The 27,559-nt window shown below is 39.1% G+C and overlaps 1 protein-coding gene across 1 annotated transcript in view; it reads right to left on the bottom strand.

Moving 5' to 3' along the window:
- Positions 1–768: 768 nt before the first annotated feature.
- The window catches only part of ppm1lb (protein phosphatase, Mg2+/Mn2+ dependent, 1Lb), a 43,676-nt gene continuing 16,885 nt past the window's right edge, over positions 769–27,559 (bottom strand). Inside the window, exons 2-4 of the mRNA XM_053321449.1 lie at positions 13,150–13,366; positions 4,999–5,160; positions 769–2,978 (exon numbers count right to left, since the gene is read on the bottom strand). Coding sequence (XP_053177424.1) covers positions 2,638–2,978; positions 4,999–5,160; positions 13,150–13,366 — 720 coding nt within the window. The 3' untranslated portion in view covers positions 769–2,637. The remainder of the gene's footprint in view (positions 2,979–4,998; positions 5,161–13,149; positions 13,367–27,559) is intronic.

Consider the following 27,559-nt stretch of genomic DNA (forward strand, 5'->3'; position numbering starts at 1 on the left):
TCGATGCAACTGTGCTCAAAATGATGCTCAGTGACTTGGAAATGTTCTCATATTGATCCTCTCATGAGTTTTATTTAATCTCTTTTGCAGAGTTGCTTGTGTTCATTTGTCAGATTTTGCTTTTTTACTTTTTTTTTTTGCCTTTTCAGACACAGCTGCATATTCATTACTACAACTGTTTTTTGTTTTGATCAGTGTCACTAAGGTCACATGGAATCGGACACTGTAAAACAATAAAAGCTACTTTTTTAAATACAGTAAGGGCTAGAAAATCTGTATCATAATAAATAAATATTCGCTATAACAATAAATATAACAATATATATGTCAGTGCATATTTAATTTATTATGCTTGATCACTTCTGTTTATTTGCTCTGTTTAATAGGGTGGACTGTGGGCTTCAATTGACTTTATTTATTGAAAATTGAGGTATGAATAAATGTGGATTGAAAAGATTCATAATGTTTGTAATATGATACATTGGTCTACTGACCAGATTAGTAAACAGTCAAGAATGTGGACTGCTGTAAAGATCTTCTAATATTGTGATCACCCAGCAGGTGGCATAAACTGACTACAAACAAGCTTCTCAAAACTTAAGGATCAAGTCGGAGTCGAGGTGAGGTCAAGTGAGATTTCTATTTCAAATGAGAAAAAATAAACCACAACACAGAGAAAACTCATATGATCATTTATAATTGTTATGTTACCTTCTTGATTTACATTAAAATTCAGAGTTATTATTCTTTATTTCTTCTTTTTTTTCCTTTTTTACAGTTTATTAAAGTCAACAAAACAAGTACAAATGCCACATAAACATTCTGTAACGTACATTATCAAGGAAAAATGTTCAACTGAAAAGCACAAACAAACAGTTTTATCTGGTATATATCTCTGAAGTTAAACAGTCCACGAACAGGCGCATTGCTTTCTTCATTGCTGTATAAACGGAGAAGGGGCGGGTGACTGAATATGACGACAGTATGTACATTCATCGTACAATATCATGTCTCTTGGAGACGTTCTCTCAACAATGCTATTCTACATGTGAGTTGATGCGGTAGGACGCTGAGGTTGTGCAGTGTGCGTGGCATGATCAACGGTGTTACATTTAAAAAAAGAAGACAGAAGTAGTTTTGGCAGCAGACTTCAGAACAGGAGACGAACAGTTTAAAAACATAAGGCAACAATAACGCATTTCATTCAAAGGCTTGTTATATTTTGTGTTCAGAGAAATTAGATCCAACTGAAGGTGATCTGCATCAGGATGTAAGACATGACATGTCCTGACTCCTGACAGATGGTAAGTGTAAGTTGTCAGTTTTAGTATCTTTATACTCAATGTGGATGGCACTAAATGATAAAAAAAGGTCAGGCAATCTAATAAATAGTATGTCAATAGGTAACATATGTAAAATGTTTATTTTAATTTCCAGATTATGTAATCATATTAAAAGTATAACTGTCAACTATTACTTCATTTATTACACTCAATGTATTACCTTTTCTTACAACAGCCAATAATTTGTAGTCAGTGTCATAATATGATTTATTATCTGGAAATGTATTGCTTTAATATTTTATTTAATTTAAAGTGACATTTTATTACATTTTGACAAGATATTAGATTATCCAACAGATATCTCATTATCAGCAGTACATAGATTCTGATATGTTGGGGTAGAACAGAGTAATCGGATGGGAGTCTCAGCTTCAAAAAGTTAACATTCATAACAGATGTGAGACTGTCAACCATTGTTTCAAGACATTCAAAACTAAATAATAAAATGGGGCAACTCAACAAACACTTCATTCACCCTCCAATGTAATCGGCTCTATTGCTGTACAATATGTATGGTGACATTAGAACAAGCATAGGTATATTATTTGTTGTGTTGCTAATGTATAAAAGGGAATAAATTCATAATGTCGATTTGCACCAGTGACATATGTTTGATCCAGGGAAAAAAATAAACCCCCAATGTGTTCAATGACGGAATTTTCAGTGCGGTCACCTGGTAGACGTCAATACAAGTGGACAATTTTGAAACACATAGAGTTAGGAAACAAAAAATAGAAAATTAGTGGTCACACTGACATTGATTGAAAGACAATATATTCAAAATTATATGGAAGAGAAACTCCATGCTATCATGTACACTTTAAATGTCTCATTGACAATGAATTCTTAATTTGACATTTGTGCGTTGATCACACAAAGATAGACATCTATCTCCTTTTCTCCTCGCAGACACTCCCTCCCACCCATACACGCACACGCACGCACACGCACACACGCGCACGCACACACACGTATGCACACTCATGGGCGTACCCACAGCCACACAAAGCTAAATCTGTTCATTTGCATAACAGTGACCCAGATCGCAGTATGGTGTCTGAACGATATGGCTAAGCTTAAATGAAAAGACATTTTGTCACAAATGTCACTTTTACGGCAGTAAAAGTAAAGGAGGCTGTGGTTTGATGCACTGAAGGTTAAATTTTGTAGATATCAGTGATAGAAATAGTTCTCGCTCAAAAAGTTGCAGGCTTGGTTTTTGACACTTTCATCTTAAGCCTATTCTTGCTTATATTTAAACATCATATATATACTGTGTGTGGTAGACGGATGTCTACTGCTCACTGGCCTTGCCTTTAAACTTAACCACCATAACAGTGATGTTGTCAGGGCAACCACGATAGAAGGACTGGAGGACGATGCTCTTGGCGCCAAAATGAGGCTCGTCCAGCCGGTCCCTGATAAAGCGGACTGCCTCTTCATTGCTGAAGGTGTCCCACAGGCCATCTGACGCCAGGATCATGAACTCTGGCTGCAGCTTGTTCAGGTCAAACGACATGATGTCAGGATCAGGAATGACCACGTTGAGGTTCTTCAGGGGGTAATCGCCCAGAGAACGGGACATTGCCAAGATGCCCTGTACACGCCATGAGCCATTGAAACTGATGAAACCACCTGAAGAGGGAGACAAAGCCAGAGGGGAGATGGTTGGAAAATGATATAACAAGGAGTAGGATGTGTGGGAGGGACAAGAAGAAAAAGGGAATGTGAGGAAGACAGAGGATATGACAAAGTCCAGTGTGGAGGAACACAAAGGCGAAAAAAAGAGAAGAAAAACAAATGTTTTCTATGTAACTGCCATTATTTATGTTCCCCAAAACAGCTGGCAACATGTCTGTTTAGTTTTATCCACTTATGCTGATGTACTCTGTGTTCACATGCAATTGCCAAAAATAATACGGATAATAGCCGCTGACATGTTTTCAGTCATTCATGGAACATATTATTTACATTGGATATGTTTCAATTCATGTCACATCCTGCAAGTACAGCTGTGTGTGCTCTACGGCTTCAGCAGGGAATTGTACTGGAAATGACTGGATTACATGCAGACTTCCATACTAGGTCAAGACGATTTCCTCATTGCTTAGAGGCAAAGCTATAGCTTGGATTTTAAAAATACCAAGGTTCAGAGTTCAGGCCACTAAGGGCTGTAAGATATGTGTGTCAGCCTAAAAATCCCATTATGTGTGGCCTTCTATAATGAACTGCACTAAAGTTAGCTAAACCCTCCAAATTTCCAAACAGAAACAGATGATATGAACTCTATGCCCTCTACAGCATCACATTTAGTAGCTATTGTCTCTTTAGCTTACTGCTCTGACATACAGTAAAACATGCTATACAACTGATAGTAAAAACAATTTGAATGTCTCTCTTAAGCACTTTGAGGTGTTGACCTAAGCAGTTAGCTTCTGAGGACATTAATCAAGCTAATAAAGGCATTACTAATGCCTTCAAATGATCAGACTGAATAATATGAACATCTTTGTAAAAACTCAGTCAAATCAACAACATCTCAGACAATTAGATCATCAATAAATGACAAAAAACTAATGAGACCAATACTGGTTCTTCGATTCCACAGAATAAAATAGAAGGATGAAAATAGAAAATACTGACCAGGTGATGCAAAATAAGTGATTTATATCAACAACTGAGCTTATTATTATCAATGAAATATGAGGTAAATAGTCTAATATTACTCAACATATCAGGCCAATACTTTGAATAAAAACTGATGGTATAATTGTCTAAGATGTTTAAGACATGACCCCTTTCATCGTTGGAGATTAACGAAGGTCCATAACCAAAACTTTTATGACCAGCATTTAGAAGTTACAACAGTTTAAAGAATATCAGGTTTCCCTCATTAATATGCAAATGTATACAGCAAGGTGCTCCAACATCTAATCAGCTCATCAGCTCTACCTGGTGATTCCTGTGTTTTGAGTAGAAAGTCTCTATCATTTATTGTTCTTAAGGAACTGTGTTTCTTACTATGTATCTGTACAAGACAGACACAGATTGACATCAATGTAACATGATAAGTCTACTGTATGAGGAGTTTGAATTAGTATACTGTACTAGTGATTTCAATACAGAAGAATTTATTAATAAAACATTTGAAGGACCTCTCACCCAAAGTACAGCAGGGAATCTCAATGTGTGCAATCTTATAATTGCAAGCATTAATAAATTACCAGCACCATAATGCAAACAAAATCTGTTGGGGTTCTCTCAGTACCCAAATGGACCATTAGATGGAGATAGTGGGCTGTCCTGATGACTGACCACGCAAACTAACTAATGTGGCAACCTGTCATCAAACTGAGAGTAGATAAAGCAGGAGGGAGAATTATGGCCACAAATACACCTTAAATACTGTGCACTGTCTGGCTGCATTTGATAACATAATACTTAAGAAGCAGACTGTGTTATCAGTCACTAGGTTTTGATGTCCGTACAGAGACACAAGACGTGAAAAAAAGGATAATGTACTAAGCTTTGATCATAAGAAGGATTTTTTTTTTCCTGACAACAATCTGAGTTTTGATGTTCCCTCAAGCTGTGTTGAGCTGCTCAGAATCAGTGGAGAAAAGTCTATTGGTCTGGACTGCAGCTGTTTTCTCACCAGCTTTCTTGATCCTCTTGCGTTCTTTGAGCTGGTAGGGTTTGTGATCGTGCGATAGAGGGATGGCGTTGCCGTCTTTATCGCAAAGAACTCCACGTGAGTCTCCAACGTTGGCCACCGTCAACTCCTTATCAGACAGCAGTGCCACCAGACATGTAGTACCTGAAACAGAGGAAGCAGAGGGGGCCAGATATAGATAGAAAAAAAAGAGAGATGGAGCAGGGGAGGGTGGGGGAGAAAGAGGTAGAAAAGAGTCAAAAGAGAAGAAGAGAATCATAATTGGATTTGGTACTATGGGAAAAAACAACCTCTAGGATGGAATGTGTAATTTTATATTCATCACATTGTTGCAAAAATCATTATAATACAATATTCATAAATACAAAAATGAATAATCGAAGGAGAAACACACACATCATTCCTGCAGTAAAGTGAAACGCATGAAACTGTGCTGTGTGCAAACAATGCAAAAGCCCTCTGAAGTAACTTCTCTTCCTTGTATGACCCTCCAAAACGCTTTCATTTCTTCTCCTTCCTCTTTTTGTTTAGCTTCCCAGCGAGGCAGAACAGTCTGGACGCAGAATCTGAGGCCTATTGTGTGAGATCCAAAGTCCTGTAGAGAAAGAACAGATCTGCCTGTTTGGCCATCTGCTCACACAGACCAAAGACAGAACTGAAGAGAGGGAGAGGGAGAGGGAGGGAAAGAGAGAGTGAGAGAATGAGATGGGAACACAGGAGAGAAGAGAGGAGAAAGTAGGGGGTCCTACTGGCCTGGACCACCCGTACAGAGAAAGAGAGAAAAGTGGGTGGGGGTACACGGGGAGAGAAAATGGGACGTACAGTGGAGTCAAACCCAGAAGAAAAGCTAAAACAAATGCCACCGTAAGAATGATGTGGATGACCTGCTAACTTTTGAAACTTCCCTTTAAATTTCCACATCTTGGTGTGATGTTGACTAACTGACAGTTTGTGCCACACAAAAAAAAGCAGAGAGATATGAGGAAAGAGAAGGATAAAAGATTAATTCTCAGCAGGACAATGATTTTATTATTCCCATTTACTGCTTTGGCTGAGAAAAAAAGTGATAAACAGAAAAAAATGTGCGAAAAAAAAAGAGGCAGAAAGATAAGAAAGAGCTCCAGCTGCAAGCACAGTGAGGAAGAATGAAGTGAATATGGATGCCACTTAATTGTAAATGACTTACTAAATCTTTTACACAGTTTGAGAAAAATATATTTCCATTAGTTTCATCATTGTATGCATCCCTAATCCTGCAGCTCATGCCTATAGCTTCCGCTGCAATGTGCCATGCTGTCCAGCTAATTATCCTTATCTAGCTCCCATGGCGATAGAGATAATGGACTGAGGTGCCTTGCTAGCACACCCTTCCCCAATTAGCCTAGCAATGCCAAGTACACATTCAGCATTCCCTATTAAAATGGCACCATGGCCTGCATGCACCCTTTGCTCATGCTAATTATTGCCTTAGCTTGGCCAGACACACTTTCAACACTCCAATAAGATTAACATCTCAGTTCTGGATAGTCCCTCACCCTAATTTGTATCATTGCACTTTTCAGATTCAGTCTCTCGGAACAAGCAAAGATTCTCTGTTTGTGCTCTCAGTGAATGTGGAGAGTAAAAGTGTGCCTGGACTACATCCAATGGATTTATGTTTTTAACCAGGCTGCCTGGCATTTAGGTGAAAAATGTGAGGGCAGGGCTGCCACCACACTGCTCACCCCAGCTCACGGTGTGCCTTTCTAAAAAAAAAAAAGAAAAGAAAAAAAAGACTACCTGCCCATTAGTCCACCCACAAAGTTCAATTTTTCCCCTTAGCGCGGCCATCCTGTTTTACTTGCTCTCCTTGGACTTGCACTGTTAACATTTATTACAGTGCTAATTTAAGCCATACTACATACATCATTTTTAACTACTTTACAAAGACAATGAACACTCTGCATTTGCATAGTGTGCATAGTGTTGAGGCTACAGGTGACCATAATTTCTACCAAGTGCAATTCTTACTCCATTGATTTGTTTCTATCATAAATAACTAGTTTACTCACTCAGGGCTGGCCTTTTGGAGTAAGAGGAGAGGAAGGGTGTAGGTAGTTCATATGTACACAGGACATCCAAAATAATATTTTCTGATTCTGCGCAGTGTTTTCTCCCTCCCCCCTTTCATAATTTTTATGACGTCATGGATGTCATGGGTGAAGCATCATTTTTCACACCTATGGACAGTTGTGGGACACAGCAGCCTGATTATACATGCTGGTTTTGGCAACACTGACAAAGTCAACCTTGTGGTTTAACATTATTGATCTTACAGAACCCAGTGGGTGCAGAAAAGTAAAAAGCTGCATTCCTCGAGTCCTTACACACTTTTTAAAACAACTTTAAACACACAAATCCTGAATAAATTCATTAAACTTTTCATGCTGAGGTCAAACAGCACACTCTTAAATCTAACATCAAAGAAAAGGCAAAGGCTTGCATTGGACAGATAATTCATCAAAAAAACTCACCATCTCTTTATGTTTTTCCTTTATTCCTTTTTTCATTTTATCTGATGGTCTTGCAGTAATTAGTTAGTCGCTATGAGCAGCAACTGCTTTACTTTTCTGCCCCTAATTCACTCAGACATTTGCTACTTGGAAGTCAGCTTCCAAAAACCACTGTGCTGATGATCTGCGCCGTTATATAAAACAATCATATCTCAGATGTCAGAGCCTGCCAAACACATTTGGTCTTTGTCAAATCTTTCATCAACATTATGTTCATATCCTGAGGCTGCACATTTCCCTGTATTCCCTCTATTTTGATTATACTGCACATCAATAAACATTTAAAATAGAATAAAAAAAATATGCGTATGTTGTATTTCATTGGTCTTTAAGTTGATTTCAGTCAGCATTTTGTATTTCTCTATTCTGCTGATACACACTTTTTGAGTCTTGCCCTTTTGTGCCAATGACTCATGCTGTATGATCTCAGTCCTTATACAATGAAGTCTGATCCTAATGTAATATAATATTGATGGCTAGAAGCTTCATTCATTTTCAACACTATATTGTACGCCTTCATACGCTGTAATTAATTTGGCGGCTGGGTCCACCAGAAGACTATAATACCTCTGAAACCTTTTCTTTAACATAAAGTGTTGCGGGTTAGAGAAACGCAGAGCGACACACACTAACCGAGTTTAAATTAATGACTTCCACACTGAAAACACAAACATGTCCAGTTTGGGTTAAAAAAATATTTCCTAATATAATGAAATAATTTACAATTAAAGTTGGAAATAATAATATATTAGACAACAGTGGAAAAAAAGCTGATATCAGTTAGTTTCCACAACTGAGATGGTAATATGAGTATTACTACTTGGTGCCACAGTAGTTCCAATGGGCTCTTTCTGCTCCACAAAGCAAACTAAAGGAGGACTCGCTGCAGAATTTGATCACACTGATGCAACTATACTTGGTGTGAGCAAACATTTAGTTGAAGGAGAGTGAAGTGTATAGTACTTTATTAAGGTAAGCTGACCCTTCACAGAAAAGAACAATGGACCCCATGCATGCATCTTATTTTACAGATGCATGCATGGGGTCAAAGCGATAAGAGGAAAATAAGAAAATGCTACGTGGGATTCATAAAATGTACGCTGACAACCAAGTCTGTTCCTACCCACCAGAGTATGTGCATGAATTGCATTTGATCTTAGATTAGATGCACATGCCAGGCAATTTTCAAATGGCATAAGGAAACGCTCCAATACACCTATATAAAGGCAGACTTAAACCACAAATCAACAAGCTACTGCAATTTGACAGGTAATGTTAAACTCAGACAAAAGAAGAAAAGAAAGAAAAGAAAAGGCCATCTAAGGGCAGCAAAAAGAAAAGAAAAAAACTTTTCTTCTGCAGAGATAGAAACTTATACTTAATGAAGTTTTCTTAAGAATCTTATTTTCAAGTTGTGAGCAGTGGGATCACCGGTCCAGAGAAGCACAAAGCACGGCAAGAGATCACCAGCGCAATTAAAGCTGTATGTGCAGAAGAAAGAACTCTAAGCAAAATGAAAATAAATGGTTTGATCTGAAAATGGATGCGAAAAACACGACCGTCTGCTGCCAGGCGTACTATTACAGCCACAGGAGGGGGCCAGGAAACTGTCAAAACAACAGACATGGATGAGTGCATTGGAGCCATTATTGGAGAGGTTTCTCTGTCGGGGTTGCAGTCTGATATTCCACTGGACAGTGACCCAACACAGCCAGGAAACATCCCGTCAGCACCAGACTGCATATCCCTGGATCAACTACCAAGATCTGATGACAATGGTAAACATCAATCCAAATGTTTAATCTTCAAAAGGGAATTTAAATCATGTTGACTGCTTCATTTCATTCCATATTATATGTATTTAAGAAAGACTTTAATTGTACTTAATTATATCATTACATGACTATTTTAAATCCTTGGCATATGAATAAATGAAACAAAAACATATGTATTAATCATTTTTTATAGATAAAAGATTTAGATGTGCACATGTACTGTGCAGACATTGACAGTAAAGTGTAATTTCAGTTTAAGTTACCATGGCGATGGCACACAGATCCTGTCTTCTCAAAAGGGCGTTAATTGCATAAACTGACCACATACTGAGAACTTAAAATGTTACTTTCCCACCTGAACATTTTTTAACCAAATTAAGTGAAATTGCAGCAGCTTAATCCCTGCTACTAACTGTCCCTTGGTGAGAAATGCATTCTGGGATACTTACACTTCATGAATACGATACACAGTAGATTTGATTTCTGACTTGTACAACATTAATTTGGATTTCTAGGAGGTCATATTTCAGGTTTACAAAATCGTTTTCCCTTTCCACTTTTCTGCACACTTTTCCATGAACTAATCTCAACCTTTCCTGACCTCACTTTGTAAAACAGAAACCTCGACACAGGATGATATAATTACAGCTACTACCAGCCTTTGTAGCTGAATTGCTGCTTGCACCTACAACTACTGATTAGTGCACTATAATTCACTACTGAAACTTACCTGAGCTTACGCAGGTGCAAATGTGTTTGCTGTGAGACATGTCACGCAGCTACATAAAAGGTCAGAGCTAGCAGAATACCATACCGCATTAAGGAGACCGCTTCTGTAATAGACTCTAAGCTCCTGGGCATTCCATCAAAGTCCCATCTCCCTTATCTTCCTTTCAAGCGCTTTTGTTCGCTGATAAACAACAGAGGGATGAACGAACAGGGGGGGATAAATCTGATACGCTGGTGTCCCGGGGACTGTGAGCTGAACTGAACTGAGAGCGTATATCTCTATTTTCCCCTCTCTCTTCCTTCCCTACTAGCTTCATTTAGGCACCTGATTACAAGAGAAAGCACCCTAAATGATGTGATTGTTGAATCAGATACACGGACAAGAATGCACAACAATTACCTGATCAGCAGCCCCCCCCCCCCCCCCCCCCCCGAGATGCTGACAAGAAAACTAGCACTAATACTGCAGCAAATTCAATCCCCAGCTGTCTGTTGCCTCGGACTAGACAATTGTAATGGAGCTTGATTGTAAAGTAATCTATAAACTCTGTGCCAGTCCTTCTTTCTGTGCTGTCCAAATAGAGATGATAGAAATATATAGAGGGATAAAAGAAAAATACAGACAGACAGACAGACAGACAGGGAGCTGGAAGAATATTTGGATGCAACAGGTTACACAAAGCTCAAAAACAGAGACGGAGGGATCAGAGGAGAAGATTTACTTGTTGGCTGTTTTTGAGAGAAACATAGATCAGCAACCTGATGCTTATCTGCAGCGGGGGAAGCGTTGAAGGGGAGGACAATGAAGATAAAAAAAAAAAAGGATGAAGAGGTCGAGAGAAGTTCAGTGTAACAAAAGGTAAGGCAGCTGCAGTACATATATATATGCCGTACATGTCAACCTTTTCTGAGCTGTCAGCCTCCAGACAGGGCGCTGCGAGTCTGGAGATTTTAATTCTCCTTTTTTTTAAACAGTCAGTGTCTCATGACCTATTCTCTACTTGCTTAGTTCAACTGTTGCAGATCTTCTCAATGGCCCATTCATACTAATGGCTTCCTAACCAACTTGCATGTGAGTCACATTTGAGTCTCGTCTATGTGCAGGTTTTCATTTAAGTCACACACCGCCCAGACCGATAATCAAATTGTAAAAATCCACATTCTCTGTCCCCTTGTTTCTGTCCTTAGGAGGAAAGATAGCAAAAGCCCTTCTCAATTTATTTTGTCTTAAACGCGCTTACCACTCAGACGAGACAGTTAAGATTTCAGTCGGATAACATCTAAAAAAAAAAAGTCTCTAGGCCAGACTTAAAGGTGGGGTCAAAAGTCTTCTGTCATAGCCTTCTGGCTTTCCTGATCTCCTTCCAAGAACTCTCTTTTGAGTTTGAGTTTTGGACGCAACGAATCGTATAATTGGGGATAAAAGGCCCACACTCTGGGTCCTTCCTTGCAGGCGTTCATGGTTTTTGCACTCAGTTGTTCACACTAAAAGTGATGTGGGTAGAGCAGAAAAAAGGTAGCTTGCGAGAGTAGTTCAAAATATTCTCACTGGCTAACCTCTGAATGCCTGGCCAATCACCATGATCCTACAAATAGTTTGTTTGAAGTATAGAGACATTCAGAAACAAACACCGGCTTGTGTTTAAAAAGTTTAAGAAATAGATTCATGAATTTGAAGACTTGGATGTCAATACACTACAATGCAGTTCATAATATGATGAGATTTTATGAGTCTCTGAAGGCTTTTTATCGGTTGTGTCAATTACAATGTAAACAGTAGAAAAAGCTGTTTACACTGCAGGGTAATTCACTGTGGCTTGAATGTGTGTGCGTTGCATTGCTTTGTGGCAAAAAGTTCAACACGGCACAACTTGTTTTTTAAAGAATAGCCTGTGTTGGCACTCCCACTGTGTCAACACAGAGATATTTCTAATAAATAAAAATCAGCTTTCACCGCAGAGCAGTAGTCTGTCTTAACATGGCTTTAGTCTAATCAGGGGCACCAGGAGAGAAAAACTGAGGAACCTTCCATTGTTGAATTTGCAGCCCGTCACAAGAGCGAGTCAATGTAATCATCTTGTAATCAATATTTCAACTCACTCCCCTGAATTCAAAATAAGCCAATAATGTTCCTGCTGGAGAAAGAAAAGAAAATTTTAATCTGCACGGTTAACATATGGTCTCGGCTTCCTCTCATTTTCCTTCCCCACATCTATGATTCTGCTGTGGGACTTTTTGTTCCATTTCTCTTCTCCCCCATGGTCTGTGTCTTTGCCCTCTCTCTTCATGCTTTGATGTTTTTGTCTGAATTGGTCTTTTTCATCACCCTTTGTATGCATGTCCTCACTCTCGCTCTCCGTTTGTCCTTTTCTTGTCTTTCCTTACCTTTTCTCTCAGCTCTTTCCCTTTGATTGCTCTCCATGTGCCTGCTGTACAGCTATCTTGTCCCTTTTTGCTGTATTGCTCTTACATGCAAAATGTCCTCCTTCCACACATACATCCCCTTCCTCTGACCCCTCTCCTACCTCTCTGCATCCATCACTCCCTCTCTCTTGCATCACTCCTCCCCTTCACGGCCTCCCTCCAGAGATAATTACTACAATCCTTGTGAAGATCAGCTTGTATTTAAACAGCTGAATAAGCAAGGGCCGGGGCTGCTGACAGTCACTATTCAACTACAGTCAAGTGAAACAGACGAGTGGAAAATAATAGTTTGCGTGCAGCGGTATAGGGGACATTTAAAAACACTGCTGATGGAATAAGTGGTGCTTTCTTTTTGTGTGTGTCCAGTAATGACTAACACTTGTGGGCAACATCCATCAGTATGTGGCCTTTTCTGTCTTGTTTTGTGGTCACGCATTCGCTCTGATACATTGTAGTCACACACTGAGATGACTCAATGAGCCAGTGAGGAATATACATCGCCTGACCCACTGAAAGAAGAATCCTTTCAAACTGGAACAAAGGCAAACACATGGAAACATTTGCATGTGAACATTTAAGTTATGTGTACATGTTTTTAGAGTTTTGTGTGGTGTATAGTGCATTCACACACACCCACACCCACACACACACACCTGCTTCATTATAAGTGGCGGAGAGCTTGTCCAGCATTTCTCTGTCCAAAGTCAGGATCTGCTGTTCCAGGATGGATGGATAGGACGGGCCGCCCCTCTCCTTTTTCTCATCCTTCTCCTTGTCCTTTTCTCTGTCTCGCTCTCTCTCCCGTTCATAGGTCAGTAGCTGCTGGCGGAGAGCCTCGGGCAGGTGGGCCTTTGCAAAGTCAGCAGCCGCCTGATAAGAGCAGAGGGAGAACGGGTGAAAAAATGAAGATGGTTGCAGATTAAAAGTTGGTCAAAAACACGATCAGAGGCGTGAATGTATTCTGAAGCATGTTTTCTAAATCATTTTTAAACCAAAAATAACAACTACTGGTTTCATCTTCTTAGTTATGAGGATTTGGTTGAGAGAAAGCAACATATTTGATAATCTTATTTTAGGATTTAAGGGAATTTAACAGTCTTTTTTTTTGTGTGACCTTTTATAGACTAACTGATTAACTGAGAAAATAATCTGCAGATTATTTGATAATATAAATATGCTGATTAGTTGCAGCTCTAGGCAAGAGGCTGCTGAACTCATAAAGTTAACTTTAAAATTAGAGCAATTGAGGAGGTATGCCTTAAAAACATATTAATGGTGCAGAACATTCAAAAGTAGTGCCCAAAGTGTGATGTTTTCTATACACACACACACACACACACACACACACACACACACACACACACACACAATTTGTCAAGTGGTATAGTTGGCTACAGTGGCGGTAACCTGCTTGTCCTTTCTGCCTTGAAACAGATAAATCACAGATAACAGAGATAAAGAAAGGAAAAGTGCATCGCCAATCAAACACACACTATCACACCCCGCTGTGGGATAGAGCTGAGCCAGAGAAACTGTATCCTCACCTCTATCCATTTCACTTTGAGGATAACACCAACTAAACTTTTTTTTTTTTCTCCAAATATTCCTACTGCTGTTTCAGGGCAAATAATGCCTCCCTTCCTCCATCCCACGCCCCTGACTCGGTGCCAAACAGGGAGAGCTAGCCGGTCCAAGGTCACAAAGTCAAAAAGTTCTGAGTACAAATGTTAGATAATATATTGCTGACAAGCCATTCATCTGCAGCATCCCAGACTCATCTCAGATTTCTTCCATGTTTTCACTTGTAAGAAGCAGTGAAAGGAGAAAACTGAATGAGCCAGAGAAGGTTGTGGGAGAAAAAAAAAATACGTTGCCATTTCCTGGCATTAAATATAATGATTTGAGGTCATATGACAGATAGATATAGATGAACCCAATGTCTCAAGTGTTCATACACTCTCTCTCTCTCTCTCTCTCTCTCTCTCTCTCTCTAACCCGGCCTCCTCTCCTCCTTCTCTGAACACATGAAGACAACTCATCTACTCCTCTCCTGTTATATCTCTAGTCAGTGCTGTTGCAGCTTACCTCCGCAGGCTCTGTCACTCTTTCCATATCTTCTCCACTGACACCCAAACAATGTTTTTTTTTCTCTTTTTTTGTGGGTGAGTTTTTCTTTCTATCTCATCTCTCCATTTCCCAAAGTCCCTTCCCTCTGCTTCCATGGTAATGTTCACTCCAAATATCACCACGGATCGTTTCTACACTCTTTTTTTCCCCCTTTCTTGTCTGAAAGCAATCACTGTGGACATACTTTCATCCTGCTGTTACCATGCAGAGAGCAGGAGTCATAAACTCAGTTCAAAGGCAATAAATACAAGTCTTTTGTCTTCCTGGGTTATACTGTGCCAATCACTGTGCAGTTCTATTGCTGTCTGTCAGTCCTTAACAAAGCACCGAGGTCACAAACCCGTTTCTTTGAGAAAATGTGACTGCACGTGTGTCTAACTGTACACAGTTATACTCCAAGATAAGCCTGACAGAGTGGGAAGTGGGTTAAGTCCTAATTATCTGACCATCTAACCTGCTTAAAGAACCAGATCAACACATCAGACACCTGGCTGCAGCATCTGCACCGATTTACAGGATGAAAGGAGGGAGAGAGTGGGATAGCAGGGATGGATGAGGATGAAGACTGGGGGATAGAGGGATGAAGGCAAGATGGCAAGGATCAAGGACTGTAATACAGGAGAGAACAAAATGGAGGATGAGATTAGCAGTTGGCATAAGAACAGAAGAGAGGAATGCGAGAAAAATGTGAAGGATGAGATGGTCCTTAATGGGAGAGTTATCTCTTGCTGAAAGAGATGTAGAGGAGTCAAAGCAGCAGGGGTCAGGAGCTGAAACTCTACACTGCCTGATGCGCAGCAGTCGACAACGTAAAAATGTGCTGAAACAGAGAGTGGGGTGAAGAGGTTTTTATGGTCATGGGGGAACAAATAGAGAGGCGAGAGAGTGAACAAAGAGTATGAATAGTATGTTCAAGAAAGAAAAGGCAGGATTACGTTTAAGTGTACTGTAGATCTTTTTTCACTGAAAATAGGTGACTGCTGCAGCCTAGAAAAACACTAGTACAGCTGAAAAACAAAAACAATGAGCTGAAAGAAGCTAAAATGCTCACAAGAACTGAAATGTCAGGATAGGATTCTGTGAGGGTTGCCCGATCGAGCGACCCCTTTCACATAAGACACAGTTATTTGATTCATTTTTATTATACAAATATTGATTAGTGCAGCAAATAGGTCATTGAAGGGCTGTATGAGGTCGTAGCTTACAGTTATTTTCATTATTGATTAATCTGTTGATTCATTTTTAGAATAATCGTTACCTTATTATCTAAGAAAACAGTGAATAATATCTAGAGTCCAAAATTCAGTCCAAAATTCAGATATGTAATTTTTTCTTTAAAAAAAAAGAAAAAGAAAAAAGTTTTAGTTTCTAAAAATTTAAAATTTGCAGCTTTTCCTCATCATACATGATAGTTGATTGAATATCTTTGATTTTTTTGTGTTGATTGGACAAAATAAGACATTTAATGACATAATCCATGGCTCTAGTAAATTGAGATGGGCATTTTTCAATTTTTTGATGTTTTATAGAACAAAATCGATTAAACACAAAAACATTATCAGAATATTAACTCATAATGAAAATAATTCAGTTGTAAACCTAGATACAGCAAATCTAAAATGATAATAAAAAGCTAGCCAATCTTTGGTATTTTGGCGTGATTGAATAATTTTCTCTGGAACAACATGATTTATCAAATAATGAAGTCAGCATTGATAGCTAAAACCCTTTTTTTCAATGCAAACAGTTATTCTTATGACTCCCAGTCCTACCACAGGAGAGCTGGCTCAGAGTGCAATCAGTCACTGCTATGCAACACGTCACATTGGGCTCTCCTTCACAGCAGACTTGCGCTACACATGCAATCACAAACACTTGTATGCACATACAGTAAGTACACAAACCCACACACACACACACCACCTTATCTCAACAGGGCCGCCTACACGCTCTCACCATCATCTACCCCGTCACCCAAACGCTCCCTCCTGACTCCTGACTGCGAGCCACTCCGTTGAACAACCCAACAGAAATAGTAAGGCCTTTTAAACACTTCCATCAATCACAGTGTGAGTCTGGCAGAGAAAAAGAGAAAAAGTCATGTGAGTTTTCCTTTAGTATCACCCTGAGGGAGTCTCATAACCGAAGCAGAGAAATCTCTTTCTGCGGTTTCTCCGACACATCAAGCAGACAGATGGAGAGAAGAAGAATAAAAAGGACTGGAGTAGGAGACACCGAAGAAGAGAGTAAGAACTATTCATTAGCATCACTCAAGCACATCATTAAAAGAGAATGAAGAAAGAGAGATAAGCCCCTCAAAGCAGTGACATACAGAGAAAGCAGTGGATAAACTCTACTAGGGAAGTGGGAGTCTGAAGAAAGAGCATCTCAAAATATTTCCCTTTGTTGTTTTGTTTTTCCAAATCTGGTTTTAAATTACAATAACATTTTTCATCTGTGAGGGGAATACATTCACCCATTTAAAATCCAACTAGAGGAAGCACTGAATGTAAAATGTTATGTGCTCAATGCTACATGCAGTAAGGAGGACAGATTGTCAAATTGAATGGGAAAAATAAATAATAATAGATTATATTGATAACTAAAAAGAGGAAAACGCCTATTTAACTATCATATCAGCAGAGATTGTGGAGGTGTAACATGTTTCTCCTCAGTATGACATTGCAGAGATTATTCTATCCACAGGGCCAACGAGAACTCGAGCATGGGGCGCTAATTTCACTATCTCACACCTGAGCTTTGTATGTGTCAAGGCTATGCCAAGTACAGGTTGTGAGTAGGGCTCTGTGTGTGTGTGTGTGTTGGAAAATCACAATGTTGTCACTGTATCATAAATAGAAGCCCTCTCTTTTGTACTTAGTGGAATGTGAAAGCAGGCAAACAACCATGGGGTTAAGTGCAGATCAGCATATAAGCAAATACACACAAGCATTTGTAAGGTTTAGACTGCAAATCTATTCTTGAAAGTCCTTACAGTGCTCAGAAAATGTTAATGTTATACTTGAACTGAGCAACCTCCATGTGATGAGATGTATTATGATTGTAGTGAATATGATTTGTAAGGATTTTATTCATTGTGCTAAAATTATAACTTCGGATATGGTTGTTCTAAATCTGATAAACTATTATAACTCAAGGTTCATATTAACCAATTTATAGAATAGCTGCCAAACAAGTTCAACTGCAGAAAACCAATTTGTATTTATAAAAATTTAATAAAAAAAAATAAAAAAAAGATAGTAAAACTGGGTTATGTGCTAATGTGACTGCTGTCATGTGGTTTAAAGGTCCATACAAAATTGGACCTTGTTGGAACAAAGTTATTTTAGTTTATTATCAAGTCTTGAAATGCTATTTTTCTTACATTAGAAAAAAGGTCAACCTGACATGACCATCCTGATCTCTTTTATCAGTTTTTAGTTTTGTTGAGACTGTAAGTGCAAATAGTAGCTGCTGTGTTTAGTTGTTTTTAAAATGTCAATGTTGATTAACGTCCATTGTCACCAAGGAAAAACAATCCATAAATAATTGGAAAAATACATTTTCATAATCATAGTGGAGTCTAGTTTTAAAATTGTGATTTATCTTTCAGAACATTTTTCAAAGAAATTAAAAGAAGCTATACTGGCAACCAATTTCTGGACCTGCTTCACTTGTTTTTTAGAAAAATGAAAGCACTAACTTGCTTCCTGTGCAGTGTGATCCTGACGCCAGATTGGAACTATTTGTGTGGCCTTGAAAACACCCCCTTTTGTCCAAACACACAGATTTTACCCAGGCATCTCAAAACTATTTCTCCCTGCCAGCTATTAAATCTTCCCCAAAACCACAACAAACATTCTGGGAGCAGATGGGCTCAGGGATGGAGGGGCTATGGCGGGGCAGTCGTGGTACTGTGAACTTGAAATCTCCTGTAGTTGCCATCAGAAAACACACGTACTGTATACATAAAAAACACACATCAGTGCATTGGCTAAAGAAACATTCAAAAATAAACCACTCTGAGCAACATTCATATTCAAATACCAGTCATCCCTCAGAGGGTAAACATAATGGCCAACACTGTGCAGTTTCGCTGACAGCGTCAAGAGGACAGAAATGACTTCTGTAAAGTGAATGAGGATTTCAGAAGCAGAGCCAGAGCTATAAAAGTGAATCAGGTCTGGATAGTTGAATAGGAGTCCATTAAAAGTGGAAGGAAATGCTTCAATGCCTTCAGCCTTGAGAGAGACACAGAGTGAGAGAGACACAGAGAGAGAGAGAGAGAAAGAGAGAGAGAGACACACAGAGAGAGAGAGAGAGATAGAGAGAGAGAGATTGACATGAAATATTGCCTTTTGGCTAAACAGAGTAAGCCCGAGCTCTATTCTCTCTTCCTGTAAAAGCATGAGAGGTGTAAGAATGGTGTGATAAGAACATCTGGTATCTATGGTTACAGCTGCCAGGGCCTCTGATTGGCTGAACATCTGTCCCACCTTGGCAGACGTCTCATTTCAAGTCCCCCTCAAACTTGCAGGAATACAAAGATCTGCCCCCGAGGATAACGTACCACAGGCTGTTGGCTCATTCAGTTGCCAATAAAGCAGATTTTACAGCAAAGGTGACCGTCTGCGACTCCAAATCTACCGCTCCAAACACACAAACAGAGACACACAGTACGCCAACAGGTACACCACTTGCACTTAGACACACAAACAGATCTTGCCCCTCTTTACTCATAAACAAAGGGACCCATTACAGAGATGATTCACATTCAGGCAGTGAACGGACTCAGAGCAATCAGTCTGCCTCCCTGCTCGCAATACACAAACTTCGAGTAAGATCTCATCGCGTGTCCTTCCTGAGACAGCCAGGTCTATTAGAGGAGGTGAAAACTCATATAAAACCTAAACAGTCTATTAGGAGGAGGCTGTCTGCTTGATCCATAGCTTCCTATAGTTTAACCTCATAGTAAGAGTTCTCTGTCAGTGTCTAAGGCCTGGACACCCGACTCAATAATAGTCTGATGTTGAGTTTATAGAAAGGAGGTTCAGCATCAGTTTCAATGTTGCTGTGATGCCAGAACATAACTCATAAAGCTGCAGGAATGTGCAGGGATTTGAACTGCTAATATTACAGCCTGACCGATATTGAACATTTGCAGATGATACTGATATCTTCATGAGGTAGCAATAGAACAGCTGACATGCTTTTTTAAACAAAAATTGAAATGTATTTGGTTGTTTTTTTGGAGAGCTGTGATCAAGACATGTACTGAGTGACACATTTCGTATGCAAGTGTGTACCAGCATCTCCAGAAATGCTCTGTGCCTTAGAGCCTTTAGGCATATTAATCTCAACTCATGGTACATTTACTAACTTTTCCCGAGCTTTCAAACACGCAGCAACTAGTTTAAAGATGTGACAGAACCACAGCTTATCTTTTAAGTAATACATTTCAGGAGCAAATGAGCGCCTTAACACTTAACTGACCCACACACTCTGTCCGCCTCCGTCAGCGGTCTGTGATACGTTCTGTCGTCTTATGTGGATTTGTGTCTTGCAAACAGGAGCTGTAATGGCGGCGCTGCCTCTAAATGACCTCAAATATAGCTTTGGCATTTCTTTGCTTCAATTTCTTTCTCAGCTGATATTTACACAGATAAAAATTTATGTGCAATGAGCTGAAATAAGTATAAAATACTGGGGTTAGAATCTAGCTTTTAGGTGCGAGTAACACTGTTCTACTTCTCAATTCACCTGACAGTAGTAGAAAACTGCTGTCATTTCCACAGCAAAAGGAAAAAGAAGGATAATGGGACATGTTAAGTGGAAAGGTAATGCTCACACACATCTCCAGCACGAATGTAAATAACATTCAGACTTCCATCTTGCTACCCTCTTTTCAACACAAAAACAGAGCCGCCACAGTGTAAATACGGCATCCATGAAATGTAATGCTAGTCGTTAAGTACTACAGCCCTGTAATTTCTTGGGTAATAATATTGAGTGCTAAGCAGCAGTATTGTAGAGGGATAGCCTATTCATTGTGCAAATGTGTGTGCATGTCGATATTCGTGTGTGTGTGTGTGTGTGTGTGTGTGTGTGTGTGTGTGTGTGTGTGTGTGTGTGTGTGTGTGTCACAGAGAAGATAGACAGAAGTAGTTATTACATTCGGCCTGGGTGCTCCACACGTCACATGCCTGTCTCACAGAGCGGAGGGGCGGCAATTAGAATAACTCCAACTGGCATAAATCAGCACGGGCCATAAACACTGGAATGAGGGGAAAAGAGAGTGATGGGAGTAAAAATAATGAAATGAGGAGGTGAGAGGAAGACAGAGGAGGTGATAAAGGCATTTTAGATGGGCACTCAGGTGAGAAAAATGAGGGGAATGAGAGGGGAAAAAAAGATGGAGTGAGAAAGAACGAGAATCACTTCTGACTCAGATCTGCTTCCAAATTTCATGCAGGCACTGGGGCCGATTAAAACACATTGACACACAAATACATTTACAATTATCTTCTAAAATGAATAATGTCGACGCATTTTATGAGTTATGACAACACCAGTCTTTTTTACCCCTCAAACTGTGGGCAGCTCATTTCTGGCGCTCTGTCTCTTACATCTCAGCATGGACAATACTTTCTTTTCTTCCACTTCCAGCAAGTCTATTATTGCCAACAGCCAGCAACAACAGCCCGTAATCCCTCGCATGTACTCCTGCTGCAGGAAAATAAATGATAATTCTGAACAAATATTACACATTCCTACTACATTACCAAGCAAAGATGACTTCCCACGGGTCTTTTCTTCTCTTCTTAGAAAACTACAGACTCTGATCATATTAGCTGGAGGAGTGGACCGCAGAAACAAATGAAGCCATGTCACCAAATTGCAAGGTCATCAGTTCCCCTGTACTGTCAAGGCAGCCAAAGAGCATTATTTATTGTTTAGTGCTATAGCCATTACTTCATATACCAAGATAGATAGTCATAGTCTTATTAAAGCAACATCATCAGGAAGTAGTTTGATTATATTATGTGACGTTCGTTTATTGGTCGATGTAGATTAAACGAGTAGTCAATGAATCAATTAGTCAGCAGAAAATTAATCAGTTTCAGTCACTTTTCATTACATTTTATGGTTCAAACTCCTTAGCTGTGAGGTTTTGTTGCTTTTGTTTTGCTTACACTATAGTAAACTGAATATTTTTGGGATTTAACTTTTTATTAGTTGGACAAAACAAGCAATTTGAAGATGGCACTTTGTGCTCTGCGAAATTGTGATAGCCATACTTTTGATTTTTTTTTAAATTGAATAATCCACAAATCATTGGCAATGTCTTAGATGACAAACCATTCCTGAGATGTGAAGTGAAAATATCAATTAATTTGATAATTATTGATTATTGTGCATAACGGTTACATTTCAAAAACATAGTCACAATCAAGGTACTAGTGATGAAATACTTTGTAGCAATAATAGTTGCTTAATAGACAACAATTTTGACATTCAACTACATCAGTGAGGTCATGTTTCAAGCAGAAATGCCAAACTCTGATCGTTCCAGCTTCTCAAATCTGAGGGTGAGCTGCTTTCCATATATTTAGGTTTTGGACTGTTGTTAGGATAAAACAAGTCTCTTGAAATTTGTGCTGGGCTTTTTTCACCATTTTATGAATTACAATTGACTAAAAAATGTATAAAATGATCAAAAAGTCATCAATGGATTATTAGGTAATGAAAGCAATCATTAGCTGCAGCGCTTATATAACATATCGAACCAAAGAGCAATGGTGGCAATCAGTATTAATTATTTATATGGACTCACATTGACAGGAAAGCAAACTCTGCACTTGGGTAAAAAAAGCCTCAGTTTAGTTTGATGCTTATCATACAGAATTTTGACAGGGAGCAGACTCAATTATTGCACACTGGCAATTTTCTTAAATGAACAGATGTAAGGATAGAATGATGACCGTTTCTGTTCAGGACCCAGAGGGTTTGGCTAAGCACTTCTCAGATATCCATCAGTTTACAGATGTCCTTGTGCTAAGGACAGAGCCAGCACTATTAAAAGTTCCTGAAATACGTCCGTACATAACAATACAGGCTCCTCTGGGCTGCACGTGTTCCATTTGAATCAGAATTTTAGAAAGTGCTGATCTATAGCAAGAGAAGAGAAGAGAAGAGAAGAGAAGAGAAGAGAAGAGAAGAGAGAAAAGACACTAATCTGGTGTCTCCATTGGCTTGTCCTTTGACATCTATTAGAATTTCACTTGTCCTTCAGACCCCAACACCTAACTCTGCTCTATTTATATACACATATCCCTGCTAGACGGTGTGTGTGTGTGTGTGTGTCTGTGTGTGTGTGTGTGTGTGTGTGTGTGTCATATACTGCTGACATTTACATGTCTCCATTCTCTCTTTTACGTTGCACAAAGGGAAAACAATCTGGGGGAATTTATTTATATTACGCTAATCTGCTGCAATATTCTTTACATACAGAGTTAAAATGCTGTCTTTTTATTTTTCTATTCATCTCTTTTTTTCTGCTGTTACTGCCTTTGTGTTTTCTTATTTTGCTCCAGTCTCAAGTGTTTAGAGACAACATTTGAAACTGTATTTGCAGAGATCTTTTAAAAGCAAATTCTCTAAACTGTTGCCTCGGGACTCTTGTTGCATCCTGTTTAGAAGTTTAACTGAAATAGGTCAAGCCGACATTTTTAAAATAGTTTCCTTTTGTCTGTCAAAAATCCAAAGATCTTCAGTTTACTATTATGGGAGACAAAGTACCAAATACTCACATTCGAGAATCTGAAACCAGTGAATATTTGGCATTTTCGCTTCATAAATGACATTTTAAAATGTCAAACTGATGAAGAGTTGCAGACTATCTTCGGTTGATTGACTAATAGCATAATACATAAATTGCTTCAGTTCTCCTCTCAATTTAATCACAATAATAATACATCTCATAATTTGTATTTCAAAATGAATGATACAATTCTCTTACAAAAATCTTTAATGCATCTTTTTGAATATTTATAGATTTTGGCCCATTTAAAATTGAATGTTGAAGCTTAATACCATTTTGATACGAGCTGAAATGTGTTTGTTGTCCCATGTATGGAAAGTTAGGTCAGACTCATTTACTCATTTACTTTTTCTTATGTCAGAGTTCCTGGTTTAAAGCTGCAGTGTAGAACTTTTACATATAAATGAATGTGTGTTACATTAAAGCCCTTACCAAACAAGTTCACACAATGCTGTATTTCACAGTAACGTGTTTGATGTTCCCCTGCTGGCTGGATGCACGTAGGTATGCAGATTTCTTCTGGCTGAGCTGGCTAACTTCTGGTTAGCTCTCTACTAACTTGAATGGCGATGAAATAATTTAGTTGTGCAACTCTTCTAGATTTACCAAATGTTATCAGAGCAAACGGACCAAATTCTGAGAGTGAAACGAGTCCATTTGCAGGGTTTGTTTGATAATCAGTATTTATCCAGTGTTTACCAGACACAACAGCAGCGACAGAGCAGACTCATGTGAAGCCTATGAAGTAAGCACATGTTGACAGTGTGTTTATAATTACTCTCACTGCAAGAAGCAGAAGTCCCACACTTCAGCTTTAAAACCAAATTTGAGCAGACCATCTTTATTTAAAATGAAACAACTTCTATTTTTGTTTACTTTTTTGCCATTTGAGAATTTTTATCCAGATAATTTGACTAAATCACCACTTTGATTTGCTTAAATCATTTTTCAAAACCTTATGAGAGTAGATGTTTCTGCGATGATCTTTAAGATGCAAAGATTTGATGAAACCAGTTATTTCTTTAATACACGTTTAATGTGGGCCCGGGTGATATGCATGCTGGAGACAAATGACAATGAGCGACTGAGAGGGAACAGCATACAGTATATAGTATTGCCGGCAGGTCAAGTATTTCCAAAGAGATAACCTAAACAGAACATGATCTAAGCATCTGGGGCCTTGCCAAGTCTTTTTGTCCAATGTGTAAGCACTTTTCAGTAAGCTTAGAAACTCTGGCGTCAGACTGAGTGTTAGACCAAACAGTGTACCAAATATGGAAAACAGTTATGAAAAGCATACTTACACCTTACTTTAAAAAGTAAATTAAACTTTTATTTTAATATTCACGAATGCCTGGAGTGGTGGTAAAAAAACTCAGAAGTCTAGAACCAGGCTAGAGAAGTTTGGTATCTTTTGTGTTTATTTTGTCAAACACCTAATAAAAAATATTGATAAAGCATTGTATCATCTCTGTATCAAGCCCTCACAAAATCATAAAGTCATCTGTTTCAATGTAATGAACAGGAACTAGAGATTTAATTCAGATGATTTTTACTGGTGATGCTTTTTCAAGTTCTAGTAGTGTTTCATTTTCTTTGGATTCCTATTTTAGTGCTTTATCACACATTGAACTTATTTTATCCATGTGCTCTGAACAGCAAGATGCAATATAGTGAAGGAGGCAGAGTTGTGAAGACAGCAGGCAAAAGTTTCAAAAAACAAGAGTGAGCGTTCCTCTCCCTCTTTTGAATGTGGGGCACAAAAAGCCTAGAGGAGAGGAGCTAAGTAAATGTCAGCTACGCCTCTCTTTCTCTCTCTGACACACACACACACACACACACACACACACAAACATACATACACACATCTATCTCAATCTTACACCCTCCCAATTGCTTATGCGCTCCGGGGCCTATAATCTCCCTCTGCGCCCACACACAGATCACACACACACTTGGCAAGTGTTCTTATTTGTATTCCTGCGATCTGGAGCTTGCATTCTCTGGCAGACACTGATATATCAATTGCATGAATATTCATAAACTAGTCAGGGTGGCAAGCTACACCAGCCTCCTCTCTTTTCGCAAGCGTGAACACACACACACACACACACACACACACACACACCTATATACTCACGCACACACACACCTTACTCACACTACCTTGATGATTTATGCATTCCTAAACAATGCTAACCTTCCATATGCACATACAGTATGTGAACACTCAAGTGTTGAGAGCTGCCACAGCAGGGTCTTTCATCATAAGCTAATGAAACATGTCTGTCTATCACACACACATACACACACACACACACACACACACACACACACACACACACACACGCACGCTGAGAGAAGGTGCATCTCGGTCTCTCTCCTGCTGTGATTGAAGCACCTTATCAATCATTTCCTGGTTGATTAATTGGTGCAGCGGATCTCCTGGTAGATTAATGACATCTGTCTGAGAGGCCTTTTTATGTTTGAGTAGCTTCACTGAGGAAGCCAAACACACACACACACACACACACACACACACACACACACACACACTGCACAAGAAGTATCAGATCAGTCAAACCTCGGATGCCCTTCTTCAGTCATTAAAGACATTAGCTAGAATCTCTTCTGGTTTAAAGAAAAGTGCATTAAGGATTCAATAAATAATAAATAATTTTAAAAGACCACAGCTGAAGCTACATTTCTCCACAAAGTTGAACCATTATTGGACTTTTAGTTGGGGGCTGATGTTGTCAACTTCATTAGAGAGTGGGAGTATGAATGTGCCTCACTGTTTTTTTTTTTTGCAGGTTTGAAGCTATTAAGATGCCGGTGGTGGTGTCAGTGTGTATTCGTCATCTCCGCTCACCAACTTTCTCTCCTACGTCTTCAGTGTGTTGAACACGGCTCATTGCTCCTGCGCTTCGTCTTGTTCCTCTCACATACACGCACTTACGCTGCAGCCATATACTCGTACAGCTCCTCTGATCTGAAATATCAATTTGCATTTCTCTCCACTTCACTGCAAACACAATGCACATCCACGCTGCGATATCATATCACTCACTCTCACTGAAACCTTGTCCTTGTTCTTTTCATTCTCATTTTCTTCAGCTGTGATTGAAGAGGTGATTATGTGCGTGTGGCCTTCAAAAAAGCAGGATCTTTACTTAAAACTATATTTCTCTCACTGTTGCCATATAACGCTCCTCTGCTCAGGTGGATATGTCCTGAGCACAAAAGCAATGAAAGCATGAAAAGAAGGAATGAAACTGAAATAAATACAGAGTCCAAACCTCATTGGATTACAGAGGACACAGCAAACAATGATTTAGAGATGAAAGGGGTGAATGTGAGATCAGACAGTTTCCAGTGTTGAAACCAAAGTTGGCGATTGGGAGGAGAGCAAACCAAGTTTTCTATTCACAGATTACCACCTTTGTTATGAGAGTCCTTTATCACACAACAATGCCTTTCCTGTAGGCCAGAAGGAAATGACAAGATAGGAGAGAAGAAAGGAAGGAAGGAAGGAATGGAGGAAGGAATGAATGGAGGAAGGAAGGAATGGAGCTGTTTACATACTGAAGTAAACACACACTGCTTCTCTTCTCCTCCAGCTCCTCTTTCCCTTTTATTAGCTCTTCCTGCCAGAGGTTAACTCCCTCTACAAGTCTAAGCAATTAATATGTAATTGTGATGGTACATATAACTGCAGCATTAAGCGGGGCTGACACTATGATATTATACCTTGTATTTTGTATCTTCCTTTCTGCACAGCGTAAATCGTACAACTTCTATGCAGCGTAATGTCAGCGTAATCGACCTACTGACACGAGAAGTAAACACTGAATCCCTGATCATTTTTGTCCATAACTTGTGTATTCATGTGTAACGCTTGTATATACAAAACTGTTTCATTCAAGCAAGATACTTCCTCAAAGTTGGAGAGAGGTGACATTTCTTTTCTTTCTTTTTATTAAGTTACACGCAGTTCTACTTTATATGAAAAACAAAACATTGACCTGCAGATGGCTGACAGGATGTGGACAATATGGTCTCTGTTTTGGTGTACTGAATACAAAACATCAGTAATATTGTTTTTATTACAAAAT

Source organism: Scomber japonicus, chromosome 6 (genome assembly GCF_027409825.1).
Source record: "Scomber japonicus isolate fScoJap1 chromosome 6, fScoJap1.pri, whole genome shotgun sequence".
NCBI classification, from domain to species: Eukaryota; Metazoa; Chordata; class Actinopteri; order Scombriformes; family Scombridae; genus Scomber; species Scomber japonicus.